Source organism: Panicum virgatum, chromosome 2K (assembly GCF_016808335.1).
Source record: "Panicum virgatum strain AP13 chromosome 2K, P.virgatum_v5, whole genome shotgun sequence".
NCBI lineage: Eukaryota > Viridiplantae > Streptophyta > Magnoliopsida > Poales > Poaceae > Panicum > Panicum virgatum.
Window position 1 is genome coordinate 17,320,004 of NC_053137.1, and position 16,655 is coordinate 17,336,658.

General features: G+C 49.0%; 3 protein-coding genes across 3 annotated transcripts; 2 read left to right on the forward strand and 1 right to left on the reverse strand.

Annotated features, from left to right (window-relative positions):
* Window positions 1–1,490: 1,490 nt before the first annotated feature.
* On the reverse strand, window positions 1,491–1,880 carry LOC120695160 (inverted formin-2-like). The gene has a single exon (XM_039978466.1). The coding sequence runs from the start codon at window positions 1,878–1,880 to the stop codon at window positions 1,491–1,493; it is 390 nt and encodes a 129-aa protein (XP_039834400.1).
* Window positions 1,881–2,617: 737 nt separating this feature from the next.
* On the forward strand, window positions 2,618–5,626 carry LOC120669641. Its single transcript, XM_039949449.1, has 5 exons — window positions 2,618–2,969; window positions 3,072–4,622; window positions 4,694–4,797; window positions 4,875–4,949; window positions 5,041–5,626. The coding sequence occupies exons 2-5, from the start codon at window positions 3,618–3,620 to the stop codon at window positions 5,096–5,098; spliced, it is 1,242 nt and encodes a 413-aa protein (XP_039805383.1). The 5' UTR covers window positions 2,618–2,969; window positions 3,072–3,617; the 3' UTR covers window positions 5,099–5,626.
* Window positions 5,627–9,271: 3,645 nt separating this feature from the next.
* On the forward strand, window positions 9,272–12,429 carry LOC120695161 (putrescine hydroxycinnamoyltransferase 1-like). Its single transcript, XM_039978467.1, has 2 exons — window positions 9,272–9,443; window positions 11,827–12,429. Exons 1-2 carry the CDS (start codon window positions 9,315–9,317, stop codon window positions 12,427–12,429), a joined length of 732 nt encoding a protein of 243 aa, XP_039834401.1. The 5' UTR covers window positions 9,272–9,314.
* The last annotated feature ends 4,226 nt before the right edge of the window (window positions 12,430–16,655 follow it).

A 16,655-nucleotide genomic window follows, 5' to 3' on the forward strand; every position in this document is an offset into this window, starting at 1 on the left:
TGCAGGAATGCCCACAAATACACATAAAAAGGGACCCCGTTTTTGTGCCGCTCCGCTCCCATTCTCCTGTGAGCAATGCTAAGGCTAGGCTTGCTTGCTACGTCATTGCGCAATGCACCGCACATATCCGCAGGAATCAACTAGCTAGGAACTGGAGGTATCAGCAAGTTCCCAGTCACCGGCAGGCTGAATTCACGAGCATTCTCGTTGGACCATCTGATGAACCAAGATGAGGATTCCTCCATCATGTTGTTTGGGTGAGGCTTCGAAGATGCTCACCGCCTCCTGCCCGGCGCATGGCCACCTGCTGCCTGGCCGCTGCGCCCTGGAAGAGGGTAGGCTACATGCCGAGCTAGCGCTACCCTAGCCGCTCCAAATCATCAAACTTCCGGCTTGTTGCAGAGCGACCACGCCTGGTGCCGGATAGCATTGTAGCATGCGATAGGACAATTGGAAAATGAAAACTGATTGTGCATGCAAAGACAACATATTGTGCAAAAGCACAAATCGGTGATGGAAACTAATCCATTGTAATAAATTATTTAAGAAATCATTTCTTGCAAAAGATTAAACGTAAAATTGTTATTTGTAGGTGCGAATATTCTCTATAGATATGAAAACGGATTTTAGAGCCGGTAAAAACATATTTCTAGGAGCAGGTGCCGTACCGCCCCTGCTTCTCGCAAGTACAGATGTTATTTGCAGGATTAGATAGCATGCACACCCATGGGGCGGGTGACCCCCTCACCCACCTTTGGAAATAGGTGTCGCATCGACAATAGGTGTCGCAACCACACGATCGTCGCACAGGACCAACGCGAGCCACAGCACCGCAACATGTTCCTAAGGCAATATGATATGATACTAGTTAGAATAAAATACAACACAGGTCAATAAACTTTGTTGAAGTGGGTCACTGGAGGTACTGATCGTGTCTCATCTCCTACCGATGTTGATTTGGATGCATGTGAATGCCACCTCGGCATCTTTAGTGATTTGGCGAGAAAACCACAACATGCTATTGATGAACTGTAATCGTGCCACTAATGAATCTTTACAAAAAAAATGTCTTTCACAGTAGTACAGTACTATAAACTATGACCTCATGGAATGGTATTTTACCGTGTTATTATCTAGGAAATAATAAACTTTGTTCTGACAATGTTTTTCATTACCCAAATTCGTACAGCTACTAATAAATGGGGAAATAGGGGAGGATCGTGGAGAAATTTGCCTATTTGACACTACAAATAATTAAGGTTGCTCATTTGACATCCAAACTTTAGATCTTACCTACATGTCCCCAACTCAAAATTGTGTTGCCAATTTGACACTTCCGTCACTTCTGTTAACGCTCACCGTTAACTGTGTGGGTCAGGCAGAGGGAAAAGACCAAAATGCCCTTTGAGTCAAAAAGAAGAGGAGAAGTCACGAGAGCAGCACTCGCCGAGCCCTTCCTCTCGGCCTCCCCACGCAGCTCCTCTGCAACTCTAGGCGGCGGCGCATCCATGGAGGGGGGGCGGCACAGAGGAGGGCGACGCGGCCGACACCAGCACAGAGGCAGCCCGCACGGGCTGGGAGGCGGCCCCCGTGGCCACGGGATTTGTCGGCGCGGGCAGGGAGGCGGCCCCCGCGGCCACGGGATCCGGCGGTGCGGGCTGGGAGGCACCCCTCGCGGCCACAGGATCTGGTGACGCGGGCAGGGAGGCGCCCCCCGCGGCGACGGGATCCGGCGGCGCGGACAGGGAGGCGCCCTGCGTGAGTTCGGAGGCGGGCGGCGCTGGCAGGGAGGCGCCCCGCAGGGCCTCAGAGGCGGGCGACGCTAGCAGGGATCCACCCCGCGCGGGGGCCATGGGATCCGCCGCCGCCGGAACAGACATGGCCTGCGCGGCCAAGGAGGCGCCCGGGAACTTGGCCGGCGCGGCCAAGGTAGGTAGATGTGCGGCCAAGCTGAGGGGTAGCACGGCGTCGCTGGCGAGGCGGCCGGCCAAGCAGGCGCCGGTCAAGTAGGGGCCCGGCCAAGCAGTGGAGCCAGCCAGCCACACAGCCAGTGCGGCCAAAGAGGCAGGGTATGTTTCGTGATGTCCTTGTCCTCCATAGCTTCACCATTGCAGCCATAGTTTCATGCCCTTGTTATTGTGCTCTTACAGGATGGATTCAGCTAGTTATTATTTATTGAAAATTCATTTGCTTGGCAATCGCAAAAAGGCTAGAAAGGATGTCAAATGTTTTACTTTCGAGATGGTTGTTGATTCAGATTTGTCGAGTTATAAGGATTTCATAGAATCAGTTACAGACAAGTACCCTGCAGGTTACTTGGAAGTTGCACATGTCCAGTACTATGATGTTGTTCTTAAGAATTTTCCAGAAGTAAAATCAGACCATGATTTGATGTCTATGTTTGATATACACTATAAGGAGAAAGTTGTGCAGATGTTCGTCTCTTATTGTGATCCCTCTGAGACATTTGAGCCAATCACTGAGTGGGAGTTTGTTGGTGAAGGGCAGCCTGAAAACACAGTGCAGGATGAGCATGATTACCTAGAGGATGTACATGTTGGTGTTCATGAGGAGACCATGTACTTGGACATTGCCCCTGGATGTTCTGAGAAAGGAAAGGAAATTGTACCAGTGGAGACTAATCCTACAGAGGCTGAGGATGACTCAGAGGATGAGTTTGATGATAACTCAGAGGATGACTCAGAGGAAGAGGCATATGAAGAAATAAATCTACATCCAATTCTTGATTTTGATCAAGAAGATCCTCCTATGGAAGCACGCAGTACTTTATCGTAACATGTTAGAATTCAAGTTGGCCCTTTGTCAACATGCAATCAAACATGAGTTTGAATTCAAGACTGAAAAAAAGTTCAAGAAGGAGGTTCCGAGCCTACTATGCAAGGAAAGTGGAGGATAATTGTCCATGCAGGCTTCATGCATCTACAACGGTGGACAAGTGCACTGTTATGGTAAGGACAATTTCTTAATTGGTACTACAAGTTTAAGTACAATGTTTGTTACTGTTTTGTAGGTGAAGATCTCTACTAAGTATCTATGTTGTTGTTTTGTAGGTGAAGAGGAATAATTTTTCTCATGCTTGTTCTAGCAGTAGAAGGAAAAAGACCGTACAAAATGCTACCAAACATTGAATATGTTGGAAGGTGAAGGATTTTCTGATACAAGAGCCTACTTTGGGAGCAAGAGCTTTGCAAAAGAAACTTAAAGAGCACCACAAGGTGATCATTCCCTATCACAGGGTATATAAGGGTCAACAACTTGCATTGAAACGACTTTATGGTGATTGGGATAGCAGCTTCGATAACTTGTTTAGTTTCAAAGCAGAAATTGAGAGGTCTTCTCCTGGTAGCTCAGTCATTATTGATCATTATACAGTAAATAGAAAAATCAGATTTAGGAGATTTTTCTTTGCCATGAAACCTTGCATAGATGGGTTTCTCAATGGTTGTAGACCTTACTTGGCAATAGATAGCACATTCCTGTCAGGCAAGTTCAAAGGGTAATTGGCTAGTGCTTCTGCAGTTGATGGACATAATTGGTTGTATCCTGTTTGTGTTGGAGTTTTTGATTCTGAAACTAATGACAATTGGATCTGGTTCATGAGTAGGCTTAGAGAGGTTATTGGATCACCTTTGGGTTTAGCGATAAGCACAGATGCAGGCCAGGCAATCATGGCAGCTATTGCTGAAGTGTTTCCAGAGGTAGAGCATAGAGAGTGCATGTATCATTTGGTTACCAATTTCAAGAAGAGGTATCGTGGGAAGGTTTTTGATGAAAACCTGTGGGCAGAAGCTTACTCATGGAACTCATACATGTTTGAGAAACACTGGGCATTGATGGAGAAAGAAAAGCCTGCTGCAACTAATTATCTAAGGAAGTCTCACAAGAAGTTGTGGACTAGAAGTCAATTCTCTTCTATTTTCAAAGTGGACTATGTGACCAACAACTTGGCAGAGTGCTTCAACAATTGGATTAAAGAGTACAAGTCTATGAATTTGGATGGTTTGATGGATAAGATCAAACAATTAATTATGATCAAGTGGAACCAAAGGAGGACACTTGGAAAGAAGTTAGATGGCTTGATTCTTCCCCGTATAATTAAAAAGTTAAATGAAAAGAGTAGAAATTTGAACTTGGAAGTGGCTGTATGCTCAGAGGAGATGGCTGAAATTACTTTGCTTGGTGGCAGCGGCATTAGGTTTGTGGTGAACTTGGCTGAACAAACATGTTGTTGTAGACAATGGCAAGTCTCTGGCATTCCTTGCAAACATGCACTAGCATTCATTACATCACTAACTAATGCCCCTATTGAGAAATATGTTGACTTGTACTACTCCATCGACAAATTTAGAGTAGCGTATAGTTCATTAATCCCTACTATGACTGACAAGACACGATGGCCTAAATCTGACCATGGCTTCTTCATGCATCCACCACTACTAAAGTCTGTAGCTGGTACGCATAAAGCTGAGAGACACAAAGGCTGTAGTGATAAGAAGACAAAAAAAGTGCAGCACCAATGTCCTATCTGTAAGGAATACGGGCATCACTGGCCGAGTTGCAGGAAGGGCAGCAAAGAAGACATTGAGACAATGAAAACTTTGCAGGAAGGTTTTACTTGTATGCACATTTTATTCTTATTTTATTAGATTATTTACTATCTGTTTGCTTCTGTAGAAGGACACCAGTAAAGAAGAAAAAGGTTGCCAAATCAGCACAGAGTTCTATTGTGCCATTGCAGGATGAACCACCACCACGTTCTATGACTTTTCCACCAAGGTTAGTCATTTTCCACTTCCTGTATTCAGATTCCAACTTTCTGGTGTCTCATCCTACAACTTTCAATATCACTGTAGTCAAAATTTGGAACCTGAACCCACAACTGATAAGAAGAGAAAGGGCACTGACTCCACTTCTGGACCATCAGCAAGGTAATTAATTAAAAAATTAATACAGGTTATATCAATACAAAGCTAATGCTGCTGACTTATAAATACAAAACTCTTGTTTTTTTATCCTAAGCTTGGAGATTACAAGTAGGAAAAAGGGAAAGCAGGTTTCCTCTAACTCTGGAGCATAAAAAAGGTAGCCTATACTAAATCTGAATTTATTTTGCATGATCATTTTTTTCATTTTGATCTTAAATATTTTGTGGTACACATGAACATGTACAGGTCAAGAAGTGGTTCAAATCAACCTGAACCAGTTTCAATTGAGCTTCCGACGTTCAAAGAGCAACCAAAAGATCCTGTCAAGTTAAAGGGCAAAAAGAGGAAGAAAGAAGTAGATAAAACTGCTGCAAAAACTAATTTGTTGCAGTTTGATAGCCCTGCAATGGGCACAAGGAGCAAAATACTTCAGCCTAGTAGTCCTGCACTAGGCACAAGAAGCAAAAGAAGATTGAGTTTGTAATTCCTGTATGAGAAAAGATGCTTCAATGTGTGTTCTGTTAGAGCTATCTAGGTGGAGAACTCATCTATGAGTCATGTAATGGATGCAAACCTATGACAATATTATTGTGTATGTCAACCTGTATGTTACTCCTATTATGATCATGCACTCTAGTTATATTGAACCTATGAAAACTTTTCAGAAAATGTGTTATTGTCATGCTGCATGTGATCCTATGAATTTTGCTGTTTTTGGAGACCTCATTTTATTGTGTTTGACGTACCCAAAGCATTGATATTGAACTTAATATAATTATAATTAATCATACAGTATAATTTTTAGTCTTTTATTTGTTTTGCAAAATAATATCTATTTGGTTCTTCCACATAGAGGACTGACCCCTAGTCCAGAGCGACTAGAATCAAGCCAGAACTGAAGTTCACATAGGGGCATTTTGGTCTTTTCCTGCTGCCTGGCCCACACAGTTAATGGTGCAAGCTAACAGATTTCACGGAAGTGTCAAATTGGTAACTCAATTTTAAGTTGGGGACATATAGATAAGATCTAAAATTTGAATGTCAAATGAGCAACCTTAATTATTTGTAGTGTTAAATAGGCAAATTTCTCTCGTGCCCCTCGGCACCGACGGCACGCAAGGTTGGCAGGTTGGCTTGATGCCAGAACAAATCGCGCCCTATATATATACCCCCCCTCTGCTGGGCACTATTTTTTAATCCCTTCCAACAAGCGACCTTTTTCTCTGGAGGGGGAAAGGCTGCCATGTTGGCACTGGCATGCAGCCACGTAGTCATGGATAGGATCCGAACCAAATTAATACCTCTCATGGCCCACTTAAGCAAATTTAGGTATACAGGTACACAATTTTCTAGTTGGGGTACCTACTTGACCATACAAAGTTTAGTGATCCGTTGTGTATTTGACTCTACTACTTATAATGAAATAAATTATTTTCTCTTTATTTATTAACACGTGAGATGTAATGAAGATTCACATGGCTTCGACCAACCATCCTATAAGTATGGTCTGGGGGCTATTATGCTTTGCACATACAATAAAAAGGAACAGCATAGTCTGTTGCATCAATACTTTGTTCTGCACTCACTACGGTATGCGCTTCATATGCCGTGTGCCAAAGGCACACGAGCAAAGACACTAAAACACACGGCAAACAGCAGCCAGCAAAGAGCTTGTTTTGCAAACGCTAGCTCACGGCAAAAAAAAAAGCAGCCGTCATCACGGCACACGACGGAACGGACTGGTTTGCCGTGTGCCAGGAAGGAAAGGCACACGACAAAGGTGGCAACTTTGTCCTCCTCCTCCTCCTCCTCCTCCTCCTCCTGTTCCTCACCAGAGGCCTCCTCCTCCTCCTGCTCACCAGAAGCTTGCGCCTTAGGTACCCTGTCCTCCTCCTCCTCCTCAGCCGACAAGGAGGCTACAGGTGAGGGAGACCTCATGTGAGGCCCCCTCCTCCTTGTCCTCACAAGTGCCGTGCTAGAGTCCTCAGCTGGTGCAGGCACTAAAGAACTTGCGTCACCTCTCCTCCTCCTCATCCTCCCTCGAGTCATCCGGGAGGACTCACCTCTTACAGTAACTCTGCCGAGCACATCCGAGAACGACTGCATCATACCTCTGTCGCGCCCCACCATCTTTGATCTATCACCTGAAATTAAAAAGAGTAAATAAATCAGGACATGTGTTAGAAATTAATTAGTGCAAGTAGTAAAAAACCAAACATAATTAGGAATTAACATAGTATAACATCTAGTATTTTATTTAGTACGGATCTTACACGTATTAGAAATACTCTTCAAGATCAGGACTATCTGGATCATAAGTCTCATCATCGCTATCATGTCTGTCGATATAATCAATAGGGTGGTTCAAAGGAGGAATGCTTTCATCATCATTGTCATTGCCTAAACGTAATTGTTTAAGTAATTCTAAGTCCTTACTTCATCCCCGACATCCTCATGAAGAACCCTTTCATTGTCTACTTCCATTTGGATTGTTTCGGTAAAATCTGTCTCGAAACTTCTTTCTAGCCCATCTTCTTGAAAGAACTCTCCGGTATATGTGTTTGGGTCTATATTGTAATCTTCGTTGTTCAGGATAGGTAGTTTACCGTGTGGTGAAACCTTGTACACAACATCCCAACCATTCAGATAGTTGTCGGTCTGGCATGGGTATGATAGATAATAAACTTGCGTGGCCTATTGAGCTACAACATAGACATCGTCTCCTGAGTACACGGACAACCGTAGAATTTCGACTAGCCCAATATTCTGGGTCCATCTCACAGCTTTTAGATCAAACCAATGGCATTCGAATATGACAGGTTTCAGAGGTATGGACCCATGAAACATGAGTTGGTATATTTCTTCGATTGTTCCATATATAGTACTCGAGCCCATCGTTTCCTGGCGTAAAAACTCTGGTATTTGTGGTTTTTCGATTGGACCGACTCTGCTCGTGCTTTTTTGTGTGAAAGTGATATCCATTTATGTCATAAGCTCCAAATGACTTGACCCTGTAGGAACAGCCATTGGCAACCTGCCACAACTCGGCACTCATAGACGAATCGGTTTGTGCCTGCAAGTTGAAGCAGGATAGTTCGTCACATTATTCGCACGTACGCGCAACATGTAATGTTATACTACGAACGAACTAGATTGGACATCTTCTGTTTGAACCAAAAAATGAAATCAGGCCTTCCATATTCCGCACCCTGTCTAAGTAGGGTTTCAGTTTCATTGAGGGTAGGTTCTCTTGATGGACGCTAGAATTGTATTTGAAATTTCATGTACGAAAGAGGAAGGATGTGAATGGATGCAGCACTAACTGAACGTTAAGAACTAAATGATAGTAATCATCACTGAAAATAATATGTAGATATGATAGTCCCTTTCACATACAGTGAACAGCTATCTTGTGTAACTTATATTAATAATATTACATTAAAAAATTTACAACTATTTTGTTGCTAAAACAAATAATAATAATATTTGCAATATTACAGTTATTCCATCATAAAAATTGTTCATGTGGCAATAATAAAACCAAGTAAAAAAAAGTAAGAACTCTTAATGGTTTGCGAATGGTCAGGATGTGAGTTTTGATTCACATCCAATGGTGAAAATATAGTGATGATGTGGTTTCACCATAATTGAGAGAAATAGTTATTAATGACTCTTAGTGAGTTGCACTCATGTAAGGTATATAGATGCGGGACCAAATGGAGAAAGGGCCAACTCAATTACCAAAATATCGTGGAGCCATTCCATGACGAAGCTGGCCACATGTGCTCTAGGAGGTAAAGTCATATGATGGTGAAGGACTGACCACATGGGCACATGGCTGAGATCCCAAAGGCATAATCTATAAACATAAGCGCCCCAAAAAACTAGACCGTTATATAAAAGTTAAATGTAAAAAGACTGCTCAATCATGGGGACGACACGCTACACAGCAAATTAAACTAGTTCTTGAATGCTAGATGAGAGTAGAAAAGGACTGCCGAACAAACAACCCCAATAATGGGGACGACACGGCAAAACTAGTACGGATACTTGAATGCTAGATGAGAGTAGAAAAGGACTGCCCAACAAACAACACCGACAGACAAGCCGCAAGTGTGTGATTGGCAGCAAGGACTCAACCACTACGGGAGCCAGTGACTTTGCCCAATGCACACGGCAAAGGCTGAAGCCCACACGGCAAACGTGTGCCTGATTTATGGCTCACGGCAAAGATCTGGACACACGGAAAACGTGCCGTTTCCATAGTGAACGAACATATAAACTCACATCACCCACGAGACTAGCTAAGAGCACACTATAGTAGCACAGCCCAGTAGCCCCTAATCCCATTCCTATAGTTAGAAAAAAATGGAAGTGGAGGTACTCGAGTCGAGCATGGTGGCGCCGAGCGAGTTGACACCCAAGCATACCCTGTGGCTCTCCAACTTGGACCTGCAGTTTCCCAGCACGCACTACACACCCGTGGTTTTGCTCTACCGGCCTGTTGGCGCACTGCCCAACACCGATCGCGGCAAGAACGCTGAAAAACAGAGCACCGCCAAGGGGGTCGACGGTGAAGTCTCACCTCCGGCGATGCTCCGCCCCGAAATTGGCACGGAACCGGCGCACCACCTCACCCTCGTACTCAACAAGCCGCTAGACTCACGAATTCACTAACGTTTGCAGAGAATTTTGGACAGCAGGAGGAGGAAGATGAATAGTGCCGCGAGAGAATTTTTGCGCTCAAACGCACGGCGACGTACGCCGCTCTCCAATTCAACTCGCAAGCTTCATCACTGGAGTACAACGGGGCTTTATAGCCCCAGGGACGCACCCACGACCCACTCACTAGCCTAGAACTTCGGCACGAGCCGCCCGCCTCGCCACGGTGTGCACGACGCGCTCCAACGTGCTCGCGCCGTGGCCGGAGATCCTGCGCCCAATGCGCCCGCTACAACGGCCTTCCACGTCCACGCGCCTAACGCGGATCGCCTCCCACAATCGCACCGACGATCGCTCCTACGTGATCGGCGCTCGATCACACCGTTCTTGCACGCGCACGCACACGCACACACCGCGACGCCTGCGCGCGCACACGCGACACGCCACGCACCCGACGGCTCCACGCACTCACGCGATGCCGCACACAACACACGCACACGCCCAGCCACGCGCACACACGAGCTGGGTTTATTTCCTACATTTCTCCCCCTAAACCCAGTGCCGTCAACGCCGAATCTTCAAAGCAACGCCGGCTCGTCGTCGACCTCCGCCGTGGCCGCCATGACGACCTCCTTCTTTGGCTTGTGGCAATCACGGGCGAAATGCCCACGGACACCGCAATTGAAGCACTTGTCGATGCCCGACTTCGCCTTGCGCCGCGCACTCCACTCCTCCTCCGTGAGCAGGAGCCGCTCGCTGTCGCCTGGGCCGCCTGACGTGCCTTGTCCACTGGAGAGCTGAGTGCGCCGCCGTAATCGCTCGTCAAACGCCTTCAACCACCCGAGCGCCTCCTCGAATGGCATGGCTGCCACGTCGCAGAACTACTCGATGCCGGCGACCGTCGGGTACAGCCGGTCGGGCACGGTGTCGAGCAGCTTCTTCTTCACCATCGCCGCGTCGTCGAGTGTGGACCCGAGGCTAGCAAACCTTGCAGCCATCATGCTGATCTTCCCGGCTTACTCGTCGAGCCCATCACCGCCCGCCTTGATCAGGGAGTCGAACTCCCCCTTGAGTGTGGCAAGGCGCACCATCCGCACCCGGTCCGTGCCGATGAACCGCGTCTTGAGCGCCTCCCACACCCCCGCCGCCATTGGCTTCTTCGACACCTGCATCAAGATATCCTCTAGCAGTGCTTGTAGTAGATGTGCCCGCACCGTCTTGCTCTTCCGTGCATCCTCCACGGCGTCGCTCGATGGAGACATGACCTCCCAGAGGCCCTGCGCGTCGAGAATTGCCTCCATCTTGATCGCCCACGCGGTGTAGCTCGACGGCGTCAGCACTGGGTAGTTGACGGAGCTCGATGTCGCAATTCGCGCCACGACGTGCTCGACGGTGACCTCGCGCGTCCGCGGCCTCCTCGGTGGAGAACGACCACGCGATCGTTGACGAGGTGGCGTCACCGAGCGCCGTGGTGAGGACGACATTGCCCCCTGGAATCAACTGGCTCTGGTACCAAATGTTGGCGCACCGCCCGACACCGATCGCGGCGAGAACGCCGAAAAACAGAGCACCGCCAAGGGCTCGACGGTGAAGTCTCACCTCCGGCGATGCTCCGCCCCGAAATTGGCGCGGAACCGACGCACCTCCTCACCCTCGTACTCACCAAGCCGCTAGACTCGCGAATTCACTAGCGCTCGCAGAGAATTTTGGACGGCGGGAGGAGGAAGATGAACAGTGCCGCGAGAGAATTTTTGCATTCAAACGCACGGCGACGTACGCCGCTCTCTAATTCAACTCGCAAGCTTCGTCACTGGAGTACATCTGGGCTTTATAGCCCCAGGGACGCACCCACGACTCACTCACTAGCCTAGAACTTCGGCACGAGCCGCCCGCCTCGCCACGGTGTGCACAACGCGCTCCAATGCGCTCGCGCCGTGGCCGGAGATGCTGCGCCCAATGCGCCCGCTGCAACGGCCTTCCACGTCCGCGCGCCTAATGCCGATCGCCTCCCACGATCGCACCGACGATCGCTCCTACGTGATCGGCGCTCGATCACGCCGTTCCTGCGCGCGCACGCACACGCACACGCTGCGACGCCCGCGCGCGCACACACGCGACACGCCACGCATCCGACGGCTCCACGCACTCACGCGATGCCGCACACAACACACGCACATGCCCAGCCGCGCACACACACGAGCTGGGTTTATTTCCTACACGGCCTAGCTCAAGAATGGCTTCCTTCTCGCTCGACATCATGAAGGCCGCCCTGTCCAAGGCGCTCGTCCCCTACTACCCCCTCGCAGGGCGGCTCACGGTGGACGGCAGCACCGGCCGCCCGGAGATCAGCTGCACCGGCGACGGGGTGCTCTTCGTCGCGGCCCACGCAGGTGGAACCCTCGGTGACCTGGGCGACCTCGCCCCGTCGGAGGTGCTGCGGCGGATGCTTGTCCCCTCGGCGGCGGACGGCAGCGGCCACGCCGGTGTCGTGCTGGTCATGTTGCAGGTGACCTTCTTCAGGTGCGGCGCCGTGTGCCTGGGCATCGCGACGCAGCACATGGCGTCGGACGGCCGTGGCGTTTCCCACTTCCTCAACACCTGGGCAGCCATAGCGAGGGGCGGCGTCGACGAGGCTGCCACGCTGCCACGGCCGTTCCTCGACCGCCCGCTGCTCCGAGCGCGCTCCCCTCCTGCCGCCGTGCGGATCGAGCACGCCAAATACCCCCGGCGTGGACTTCGGTTGGGGTCGGCCAGCATTCTTCCGCAGGGCCACCATGAGGCGCGGCGGCCTTATGTATCTTGTTCCCTGCCTCGAAGGTGAGGGAGGAGTTGATGTCGTCGTGACGGTGGAGCCAGCAGAGAGAGTGGACAGGTTCCAAGGAGCTGTTCTACGAGGGCCTCAACGGTCACTCACTCACAGAAGCGGTCAAACAGTCCAAGATTTAATTGGATTTCGAGATACATCTGAGGGACTAGATCTGGCAACTTTATCGTACCATATTTCCTCTATCTCATTCGGTTGAAAAATTAAAACATGTCTCGTCTCAACCAATTCTTCTTTCAGCTTCGTGTGTTTTGATGATCTGGATCTGTTTGCAAGTTCATATCATAGGTTCTGGGTGACGATTTAATTTATTCCTCAACTTTGGTTTCTGTAACACCCAGTTTACAAAAGGACATAAACCGAGCAATCATATACGTGCCAGGATCAAGTCACACGTATATACAATAGAATAAACAGTATATCACAGCACATATCACGTAAAAAGATATAATAAAGCGAGTACGAATGTTATTTATTACATTAATGACAAAATGTCTGATACAGAGTATGCGGAAGCGTAAAACAAGTACGAAACTCTCGGAAGCTGGGCGCCACAGGGACGTCGACTGGGAGACGAACGCCTAGAAGTCCTCGTACTCCTGTTATCTCCGGGTGAACTCCTCCGCGTCGCCGGGAACTGAGCAGCAGTAGGGTGTCCCCAAAGAGAACAAGAGGAAAAGAGTAGAGTAGGCAAGAGTGAGTACACAACTTGTACTCAACAAGTATAACACAAACTATGAGGCTCTAAGGATGGTTGACTCAACTGCATTAGCTTTTAATCTTGGCAAAATTTTATTAAAGCTATTTACTACAAGTGGATGAATTACCATTAACCCAGTTACATAGAAATTAATCAGAATTAATTATGATCTACTGAGAACCAAACCAAACCACCCGGGGAACCCCCATAATCAAAGTAAGATAACCCCATTAATCCAAAGGAGGATCTGGGTTGCTCATGACCGTGAGCACGGCTAGTATACCAGTTTTACACTCTGCAGAGGTTGCACATCTTTACCCACAAGTCGTGAGCTACACTAGTTGTTCATCGCACTTCCGTAGGTGAGATGACTAGCAAACTCACTACGAGGCCGTTACAAAGAATCTCGTTGGTAAGGAGTAACCGCGAGGGTTGGATCGGCGACTATGGAGCAGGTCTAGTGGGCGTCAAGACACAGAGCATAGACGAGGCCACTCAGTACGAGGGCCATAGAAGCTTACCACCCCTGCCCCGCAGGTAAGTTACTCCAAACCAAAAAGACCTAATTAGTAAGCCAAGACCGTCTCATTCCAGTCTTGTGGTAGCGCTGTTGTCCCAGGTTGTCGCTCTATGAACCGGTCCTTACGGAGAGTGGCCAACCAAGCACTAAGCACTATGAAGACGGTGGCTGCTCCGGGTACTGGTACTGATGCTCCTCCGGTAGCTCAACGTCTACTCACGAATACATGGCCAAAAAACAAGGCAACATCATAAACATACATGCAAACAAAGGCTAACACTAAGAAATAGTACAGCAATACATTAAAACAGCAACAAAACTAAGCTAGAACTATTCTACGCATTACAACGATCGCGTGGACATAAAGAACACCTAAAACAGACCTAGAACGCGAAAACTAGGCCCAAAACAAGGTTCAGGGACTAAACTGCAAGAAAATTGGGTTTCTAGGGGCTTCTGCGCAAAAACCAGGGACCTACACATAATTAAAGGATAGATCTAGGGTCTAACACGCAAAAACACCAAGGCTGGACTGCAGACCCAAAAACTGGAAAGCTCAGGGAGGTCCGTGCAAGAATCAGGGCTGTTCTGCAATTATTATTGAACAACAGTGGACCGCGGGTTGATTCAGTGGAAACCCGGGGGCTCTTTAGAAAAACAGCCACGGCGCAGGGGTATCTATGGGTTTGATCCGTTGGATCGCGATCCGGTGACTCAGGACAAACCAATACGCGATCTAATCGTGTGCGTCCGCTGCCGATCCTGCGGTCCGGATTCTAAGGGCGCGAGGGGAGCGGCTTTGGCTCGCCGGGATCTCACGTTCCGCGGCGGCGTTTCGCCGGGGACTCGCCGGAGCTCGCTAATCCGGCATTCCCAGGGCCAAAACGGAGCGGGCTTGGGTCGGGGGCGCTCCTCACGCCATGCGTGATCCACTGGAGGCAACAGGGAGGCGGCTCGGGGCTCGAAACAGGGACCTCGACGGCGATGGTGGCTCGGCGGCCACAGAGTTCGCCGGTGCTAGTGTTTACGCAATGCTGGGGCTCAGCTCTGGACGCAACGGGGTCAGGAAGCTACTACGCGTGTGTGCAAAGCCATAGCGCAGCACGAGCAGGGCTATGCCGCGCTACAACAATTCCGCCACGGCGGGGCTGCGACGGTGGAGCACCGGCGACAACAATTCCGCCACGGCGGGGCTGCGACGGTGGAGCACCGGTGGCGGTGCTCCCACCCCAGGTAGGGACTATGCGTGCTAAAACCTAGCGCAGAAGGGGTAGGAGGTTCAAGCGGTGCTCACCGTGCGCTGAATTAGACGGAGACGAGGCGCAGCAGTGCCGGCGACGAGGTCACGCGGCGGTGCACGGGCGGCGCTCGGGCGGAGCTCGAGGAGGAGGCGCAGTGGTGGGGCTTAGAGCCTGCTGATCCGTCCAGACGATCCGTGCAGGTCCTGCGGAGGTGCCACGGGGGTGAGGAAAGTCCGGGAATCGCCGGCGTCATGGAATTGTACGGTGGACCGAGAGCTCACCGGCGGATCCAGCAGCTGCAGAGGCCGGGGTCGAAATTGGAGCTTCGTGAAGTTCCCTGGTGTCGAGGCGAAACCGGGGCAGTGGTTGGCAGGGGCTGGGAGGCAGCAGGGCGACGAGCACACGGCGGCGCAGAGTTCTGCACGGCGAAGTAGGGTGCGGCGGTGGCACTGAGCGGGGAAAAGTGAGGGAGGTCGTGGGCTGGGCCGACGCTGGGGTTTGGGCCGGTTTGGGTTTCCTATTTTCTGGATTTTCCTTCTCTCTTCTTTTGCAAACACACTCAAACTAATTTGAATTCAAACGAATTTGAATTCAAACCCCTATGCACTTAAACAAAGAAAACTTATGTACTAGCATGAATGCACTGACAAGTTGAACCTAAGATGAATTTTAATTACTTGTGAAAGAAAATTAAGGTTGAAAGCAAGGCTAAGCAAATAAAAACCATAGAAACTTTATTAAAGCCAATTAAATTTATTATTAAATGCTAAAATTTAAATTAGGGTGTTACAAACCCTACCCCCTTATAGGAATCTCGTCCCCGAGATTCAGTTGGACTGGCTAGCAAAGAGATCTGGATATGTCTTCCTCAGCTCATCTTCTCGCTCCCATGTAGCCTCAGCTTCACTGTGATGACTCCATTGAACTCTGCACATCTTGATGCGCTTGTTCCGTGTAACCCTCTCTGATGTCTCCAGAATCTTCACCGGATGCTCAGTATAGGTCAGGTCTTCTTGCACATCTAACCCATCCAGTGGTGCCTGCTCCTCAGGTACTCGTAGACACTTCTTCAACTGAAAAATATGGAAGACATCATGTACTCCGGAGAGATCAGTGGGCAACTCTAGGCGATAAGCAACTTCGCATTTCCTCTCCAGCACCCTGAATGGACCAATGTACCGTGGTGCTAATTTCCCTTTTATATTAAACCTGCGGATTCCCCGCATTGGTGACACCTTCAAGTACACATAATCGTTCACCTTGAAGGTCAGGTCTCTCCGTTTGCCATCTGCATAGCTCTTCTGCCTAGTCTGTGCAATCCTCAGATTTTCCCGCACAGTCTGTACCATCTGCTCTACATCTTCTATAATGTCGGGGCCAAAGAGCTGCTTCTCGCCAATCTGATCCCAATAAAGAGGAGTCCTGCACTTTCTGCCATACAATGCCTCAAAGGGGAACTTCTTCAGACTGGCCTGGTAGCTGTTGTTGTAGGAAAACTCAGCATACGACAGGCACTTATCCCAACTAGTACCATACTGAATAGCACAAGCTCTCAGCATATCCTATAACACTTGGTTGGTTCTCTCTGTCTGCCCATCTGTGTGAGGATGATAGGTGGTACTGAAGCGCAGCTTCGTATCCAACGAATCATGGAGCTGCTCCCAGAACCGTGAAGTGAACTGTGATCCTCTATCAGATATGATCTTCTTGGGAACACCATGCAAACAGACAATCCGGGAGATATACAACTCTGCAAGTCTGG

What these genes read in the sequence shown, in the direction of transcription:
- LOC120695160 (XM_039978466.1), bottom strand. Translation starts at nt 1,880, where the DNA reads ATGTCTGTTCCGGCGGCGGCGGATCCCATGGCCCCCGCGCGGGGTGGA.
- LOC120669641 (XM_039949449.1), top strand. Translation starts at nt 3,618, where the DNA reads ATGAGTAGGCTTAGAGAGGTTATTGGATCACCTTTGGGTTTAGCGATA. An exon ending in TTGAGACAATGAAAACTTTG is followed by an intron (nt 4,623 to 4,693) that starts CAGGAAGGTTTT and finishes GTTTGCTTCTGT; the next exon opens with AGAAGGACACCAGTAAAGAA. An exon ending in TCTATGACTTTTCCACCAAG is followed by an intron (nt 4,798 to 4,874) that starts GTTAGTCATTTT and finishes ATATCACTGTAG; the next exon opens with TCAAAATTTGGAACCTGAAC.
- LOC120695161 (XM_039978467.1), top strand. Translation starts at nt 9,315, where the DNA reads ATGGAAGTGGAGGTACTCGAGTCGAGCATGGTGGCGCCGAGCGAGTTG. An exon ending in CACCCGTGGTTTTGCTCTAC is followed by an intron (nt 9,444 to 11,826) that starts CGGCCTGTTGGC and finishes TTATTTCCTACA; the next exon opens with CGGCCTAGCTCAAGAATGGC.